At 42.4% G+C, this 7,478-nt stretch overlaps 1 protein-coding gene across 1 annotated transcript in view; it reads left to right on the top strand.

Moving 5' to 3' along the window:
- The window catches only part of LOC116695156 (myosin IXB), a 64,255-nt gene extending 56,777 nt beyond the window's left edge, over positions 1-7,478 (top strand). The window contains 15 exon segments of the mRNA XM_032525248.1: positions 278-471; positions 569-676; positions 790-960; positions 1,044-1,085; positions 1,191-1,302; positions 1,454-1,527; positions 2,004-2,196; positions 2,302-2,430; positions 2,705-2,810; positions 3,365-3,496; positions 3,651-3,774; positions 3,938-3,988; positions 4,809-4,918; positions 5,007-5,146; positions 5,679-7,478. Of these exon segments, the coding sequence (XP_032381139.1) occupies positions 278-471; positions 569-676; positions 790-960; positions 1,044-1,085; positions 1,191-1,302; positions 1,454-1,527; positions 2,004-2,196; positions 2,302-2,430; positions 2,705-2,810; positions 3,365-3,496; positions 3,651-3,774; positions 3,938-3,988; positions 4,809-4,918; positions 5,007-5,146; positions 5,679-6,232 (2,240 nt within the window). The 3' untranslated portion in view covers positions 6,233-7,478.

The following is a 7,478-nucleotide window of genomic DNA, read 5'->3' as shown; positions in this document are numbered from 1 at the left end:
ATGGAAAGAAAACACAGGTGTATTATCACTAATTTTCTCAGGCTTTGACTAATCCTGCTGTGTGCTTTCTGAGAAAATACTGACCTGTGCAGGATCACAAACAGTTACTTTTAGTTTTGTTTCCTCCATTGTACTTTTGCATACTTTATATTCTGCATTGGAGTTCAGTTTGAGAAAAGAATATAAGTAGTCTACGTTGGATTGATTCACCTTTTCCTTCCTGCAGTAGATATTACAATGTGATGATAAGTATTAAAACATTCTACCTCTCTTTCAGTCCCGTCGTCCGCACAGCCATCTCGTCCTCTGTCCCAGCCCCATGTGGACCGCTCTGGTAAAGGTTTAAGCCGCAACCCAACCATAAAGATCAGTCGTGCCACACGGGTCTCTGAGCAGTGGAACGCCTCGCTGGATCGGGAAATCACCAACGCCAACGAGCTGCGGCACCTTGATGAGTTTCTGGGCAACCAGGTGAGTGGAAAAATGACAAGATTTTTTACTTGGTGTAGGAAGTAATTTTCTCTTATTCATCCAGAATACGACTGTATTGTTTGAATTCCCTTTTTAGGTCAATGATTTCCGCTCTAGGGGAAAATCGCTGTCCGCTACAGAGGCCATCTTTGTTACAGCCACCATGCAGTTCAGAGAGACAATCAAAGCCATGTATTCTCTCCCAGTGAGTTTGTCTACAAGCACACAACAAACACACATAACACCTGCTGATCAGAGTTCCTTCTTACCATCATCTCCTCTTCCTCATTTTCACTCCTGTCCCCTGAAATTTCTCAGAGGCCCACCATTGGCTACAAAGGTCTGATGACAGGCTACCAGAACAAAGTCATCCACCTGGCAGGCGACAAGCAGAAAGGAGAAGTCCAACTTGTGGTCAACCTCTTCCAGTCGGTGCTGGATGGCTTCATCAGAGGAGAGATGAAGAAGGAGGAGGCTGAGCCTGTAAAGGTGAATATACACTGAAATTTAAAAAAAATAATAATAATAATAAAAAATAATGTATTCATGCTCATGTTTTATGTGTTTTTCAGCCTGCAAAAGCTAGGAAGAAGAGGAGGAAAAAAGATAAAAGTGTAAGTATGCAGTTAAAATTCACCTCTATTGTCATTTTAGTCAACAATGTTTCAGAATTAAATATAGATTATGATTTCTAATTGTGTGATTTTCTGTCTCGTTAGCTGGAGAGCCCACTGGATCATGTTTTTATCAACTATCAGGTCAACATTATGCAGTCGTGTGACAAGTGTAGTTCTTACATCTGGGGCATGGAGAAGGCCTACATGTGCAGCTGTGAGTCAGCGCCCCAGCAAAACTGCTTATATTCTTTTATGTTTGTGTGTTCAGATATTAACAATAAATATTATATAAATAACATACTGCAAGATTTATATACTTAGTTCTGCACTCATTTAAAATGTATAATTTGTATCTTGTCTTACAGATTGTAAAATGGTGTGCCACAAGAAATGCCTCTGCAAAATAGTCACTGACTGCTCCACCTTCTGCACCAAAAAGGTAGTCTTGGATTAATGACGTGCTTATGATATATAAGGTTTTGGACTGAGGCTGGGATTTATACAGCTTAGACAGTTGATACCCTAATTTAAGACTAGATCACTAGACTCTGCCATATTTTCTTGTAAAGTGTGAAATATAGCAGATTTGATGGCCGTTTGTATGCTAAGATAAATGACTATTACAGTACAGGCTAGTGAAATTAGAGCACCTCATTTTAATAATCAGTCTGTTATCTTTCTTAAAATTACAAGGAGGTTTAATCTGTACTAGCCAGAACAGAAACAGATAACTATATATAGGGCTGTGCAATTAATCGAAATGTAATTGTGATTATGATTTTGGCTCCAAATGATCAGAAAAACAGAATAATCAATATTTAGCTTAGTTTCTCTTTTGTTCTGAATGAAAAAATAAAGTGGACTGGATAAGTAGATGTCTTACCAGCAACTGCTGCTGTCTGTCTGAATCCATAGAGTGACGAGGAATTTTCCGGTCTGCATTTTGGAGTGCGTGTGTATCACCTGGTCAGCGATAAGAACCCAGTACCCATGGTGCTGGAGATGATGTTGGAGCACGTGGAGATGCACGGCCTCTACACCGAGGGAATTTACCGCAAGTCTGGCTCTGCGAACCGCATGAAAGAGCTGCACCAGCGTCTAGAGACCGGTCAGCGTCGGTCTTCTATTTCACATTTAAAGATAACGGATGAACAACTTTGTAATGGCTCGTTCGTTGGCTTTTCTATTGATGTTATATTGTTGATGTGTTTAGACCCCCACCTGGTCTGCCTCGAAGACTACCCCATCCACACAGTGACGGGCCTGGTAAAACAGTGGTTGAGGGAGCTACCAGATCCACTGTTGACCTTCACACATTACAATGACTTCCTGCATACTGTGGGTGAGGAGGACGTTCCAGACCTGAGGGGGCAGCATTTTACAGTAGACCATTGTGTTTTCTTCATCTGCTGCTGGGTTTTAGACTGTTGATGTTGTTTATGGCAGTGTTTTTGTAAGTGGCTGGTAGTAAGGTGAAAAACTAATTTGACATGTAAGGTGGAAAACATTTATCAGTCGTAATTAAAACTGAAATATGGTATTTTCAAAAAGATGATGAGCTATTAGTGTTTATGGTTAATTTTGGGGTTTGATTTCTGATGTGTGTTCTCCTTTAGAACTGCCAGAGAAGCAGGAGCAGCTTCAAGCTATATACAAAGTGCTGGAAGAGCTTCCTCCAGCAAACTTCAACACATTGGAGAGACTCGTCTTTCACCTCGTCAGGTAGGGATTCTCCCATTGTGGTTTTGTATATAGTTATACTGCGCAACTATTTTATATTAATGAACGTACGTTACATTCAAGCCAATATCAGATGAGTTGATACAAAGCTAATTAAGTCTTCCAGCTCCAAAAAAACCTCTCTCTGTCTTTCTCAGTATGGCTATGTTTAGAAAATAGTGTCGTCCTGCGACTTTTGCGTGCTGAAGCTTGAGTAAAGATATTTATACTTCTTCTGAAAAGTCCAGCATGTTTTTTTAATCATCTGCGTTCTTGGCTACAAACAACTGTGTGGAAGAGGGGTGGGGGTGGTGCGCGATCACCGACAGCCTCCGTCATATGGATGCAAATACGGTGTTGTTGTCATTACTTAGAATTCCTCATGGGGGAACTACGCAGTATAGCTTTAAATGTGGTCATGCCATAAACTTATTAAAGCCACTCAAAATGTATGTACTCTTTTGTCACTTGAACATATTCAAGTTACAATTTAAGTTACAACTTGGACTACATGTATGCTCAACTGTGCTAATGATATCTGATGAATTCTATTGCAGGGTGTGTAAAGAGGAGGCTTCCAACCGTATGTCCCCTAACTCGTTGGCCATAGTTTTTGCCCCATGTATCCTGCGCTGCCCAGACAGCGCTGACCCGCTGCTCAGCATGAAGGATGTTGCCAAGACTACCACGTAAGACTGTCATGGAAGCCAGAATAACAAAATCTGCTTTTTGCTTTTCCACAATATGAATTAATCCTTCATTCTGTAGTGCATTGTTAACTAATAAACAGCTGTACATCTGCGTACACACTGTCTGATGTCCGATTCCCTCCTCCCTCTGTAGCTGTGTAGAGATGATCATCAACGAGCAGATCAGACGCTACAATGAGAAGATGGAGGAGATCGAGCAGCTGGAGTATGCGGAGGCTCTGGCTGTTAATCAGCTCAAACTCAAGAGACAGAACACGGTGAGAAACAAACCCTGCCTCCTTCTGGATTACCTTTTATTTGTATGAGTGTGGTCTTAATACCATGGCAACAACATAATGTTTTAGATTGTTGCTCAGCCTCGTGCCTGGATGTAATAGAATTACATGGGTAACATGGCCAATGTTCCTTGTCTCTCTTTAGCTCTACTGGCATTTACCTCTCAGGTTCTCAGCTCCTTACAAGGGAGTGGTGGTATGTATCATCGAGTTCTCCTAGTGCAGTTGATCTAGTAGTTGTAGTGTGTAGTAGTGTGCCATGTAGAAGCGCCTGTGCATGGCATGTTAGATGTGGGTGATGCTCTGGCTGTTTTTTTTTTTTTATTATCCTTCTTTGTATAGTTCTTTTACTCTTCCTTACTAACTGGTAGCAGTTTGCATGGTGTTTGTTATTCTTGTTTTCTGTAGGAGAGGACAACATGGTTCTGGGTTGGTGTTATGATACTTTTGGCGTTGTCTTATTGGAAGACAATGGCCTAACAACTGTGACTGGCAAAGCTTAATGGTTATCATGTGGTTTTTTTCCTTAGTGCTATTTGAGTGTCTTCCTATCTGATTCTATTGTTTATTGGAAGAAGACCACAAAGCTCTGAAAGTCATGTTATATTTGTTAAGTGGTTGAAAATTTCTGGATTGTGGTGATGTGTCTTTTAACTTTCATTATAGCTCAAATTAACTGTTTGCATACTACGTATGTAAACACCTTATACCAGGACTGTTTTGAAAGGGTGTTAATGTGTGTAACAGCTTCTTTTGTATCGCAGCATTTTTAGTTATTGTTTCACCAAGTTGCTGCAGGAATGATGTGCAGATGCATGAACGCCACATGCACCATCTATTCTCTTCTCTTTTCCTCACTAACAAAAAGTTTCAGATTTGGGCCAAAGCCATGTGTATTTTGTTGCCATTTATGTTTATTGTGTAAATATTATGAGAGTAGTTCATTTTAATAAAATAATCACATAATGGATATTGTTAAGTTAAGGTATCAGCGTGTGATGTTCTGTGTTCTGCAGGTGCATGAGAAGGTCAGTTGTGATCTCGGCGTGGTCCCTGAGAACGAGCCTCTGGACTCAGACACAGAGAAGAACCTGGTGGAACGCATCAAGTCCATCAAACAGGAGAAGTAAGGAGGCTTTCTCTGTTCACCGTGATGTAGCATCCTTCTCCTGTCTCCCATTTCTCTGATGTCCTTGTCATCTGCTTCTCTGCAGAGATGATCTGGCCTGCCGACTGCCAGAGATGGAGCAGCCTGGTTCCGACCAGGAGAACTTTGACTCTGAAGCCTCGCTGAGCTCCGAGAGTCTTTTGGATGAGCAGCAGCGCTCTTCTGTTCACGGTTCAGAGCCTGAAGGTCAGTATTAAGGTATAGCCGGGTCTGTCCTTCCTTCTACCTTTTTCTCTCACTCACCTGTGGGTTTCTGACCAGACCAGACCTGTTTTTTGTGGTGTAGGTCTGGACCAGTGATGGTGATGGGAGCGGTGACGTCTGCTCTATAACCAAGCAGGTTGGAAGAACAGCAACCGTGTGTGTGTGTGTGTGTGTGTGTGTGTGTGTGTACGTGTGTGTGTACGTGTGAGTGTACGTGTGTGTGTACGTGTGTACATACGTCCGCACACCCATATATGCATGTAAATGCATGTTTGGCACAGAAGCATGCTCAAACTTTATCCAAATTAATTAATTGAACTTTCGGCACAACATATCCACTCAAAATTTATTTTTCTAATTGTGCCTCACTAGACATTATTGTTGGTAGATAATATGGTTGCATGCTCTTCCATTGGTCTTCACCCTCTCAGGATTAGTGTGTACATTTACAAGAAGCTTTAAGGGAAACATGTTTGTCTTGCTCAACTCTTACGCTTTCCTTTCTCTCTTCCAGGACGAGGTGGCTCCCTGCTGAGGAGATACAGGCCAGTTTGTCTGCCCAAACCATCAGACCTGGCCCAGCGACCTAAAGTCCCTGGTGGACGTGTCTCTCTGCTAAACCTCACCCCTTCAAGCTCCACCTCCTCTTTGTCCAGCTGCGTTTCTTCAGACTCTGAATTCTCCACTGCCTCCTCCAGGCATCCGCTGCAACGCCGCAACCCCATCATCCCAGGCACAGTTAAACTTCCGCCTGGCATCCTCTCCCAGTCTGCAGCCTCAAGTCCAGCTCCAACTTGTACCGCTCCTAGAAATCAATCATTAAAGTACTTGGTCTGGAGAAGGGAGAACCCAGGCCGCCGCAAAGACAGCACCCAGTCCCTGTACATCGACAGCCCTGAGTGTGACCTATTGTTGCATTTTTCCTCCTGCCCTCCCTCTACTTCCTCCCCCTCCTCCAGTCCCATGGTAACGCCCTCTCCTCAGCATCAGCATCTTGATACTCAAGCCACGAAGGGCCAGAGACGTTTTTCTGACCCAGACATACCTTACATGGACGATGATGTCTGACCAGGGCTGAACAGGAAAGATGGAGAAGTGAAAAGGACACGGGCAACAACCTCAGAGTGGACAAAAGGAAATGAGTTGCAACGCATGACAATAATTGTAGAGAGCCAGGAGAGAATAAGAATCAAGATTCACAGTAGAGGAACATAACCTTTACATGTGTACGTGATGAGACGTGCAGTTTCCACAGTGGATCTACAAAGTTTACCAGGCGTGACACAAAATGGAGGCTGTTGTGAGTGGGAACTAATCAAGGAACTGCAATATGTCTAAAGTCTTGTTGTCCTCTATGACAGTAAAATAACTGGACAAGATGTTGCCAAGCACCTTTTCTACCATTTTTAAATATATTGTGGTGAATGACTGATGAGTTGGGACATAGGCTGTTTTTTGTCACCTCATAATGATGGAGCAGCCATTTTGTTCTCTTTCTCCTGTTTTGTTAATTTTTTTAAATCACATTTGTGCTAATTCAAGGAGAAATTGCAGGTTCCAGCCACAATTTTTATTTCTAAGTTCTCCGAATGAGCAAAACATGCTAAAACGTTAGCTAGTGCCTTGGTGATAAAACTCATTTCACATGTCATGTTACAGAATGTGCTTGCAGAGGGTGGGAGGGTTATTTGGGATTAAGAGAGGGATTCTTTGTCTTTTGTGACTTTTGTGTTTATTGAACTGAACCGACACAAGACATGTTTGAAACAAGGACCTAAACATGCACATTGCAACTCTTGTGTAGGGTGCTTCGTTACAACAGCTGCAATGGGCAACATTGTCTTTCCACCTACCGCACAACAAACCCCAGTAAGAAAGTCGTTGCCTCACATAGTTAAGGGAAATGGAAGCAGCACACGCCACTTTTTCTTTGAAACAACAAAAACACAAACCCAGCCATGATGCAACAAGCCATGCCACGATGTCTTCAAAGCTCGCAGGGCTTGGACTCACCTTACCCCTTTTCTAAAATGAACTTGGCTTCACTCAGCTGTACCGTACCTACCGTTAAAAGTAAACAGTCTGAAACAGTCCTGATGAGCAGGTTCTGCTGGTGCACAGCTTTGGCCAACTTTGTAATACTAATCTTCATCTCTGACTGCTGTTGAATGATGTTTGTTTAGTTTGTCTGGATTATGAGGAAGATGTTCTGATGTGTAATGTGTAACAGAGAGTGTGTGGTTGGGACTGAATGATGTGAACTGTAATGGTTATTAGTATTAACATGACAATACAGAACGTGATGCTTGTAATA

This window comes from Etheostoma spectabile, chromosome 9 (assembly GCF_008692095.1).
Source record: "Etheostoma spectabile isolate EspeVRDwgs_2016 chromosome 9, UIUC_Espe_1.0, whole genome shotgun sequence".
NCBI classification, from domain to species: Eukaryota; Metazoa; Chordata; class Actinopteri; order Perciformes; family Percidae; genus Etheostoma; species Etheostoma spectabile.
This window is presented reverse-complemented; position numbering and strand designations above follow the sequence as displayed.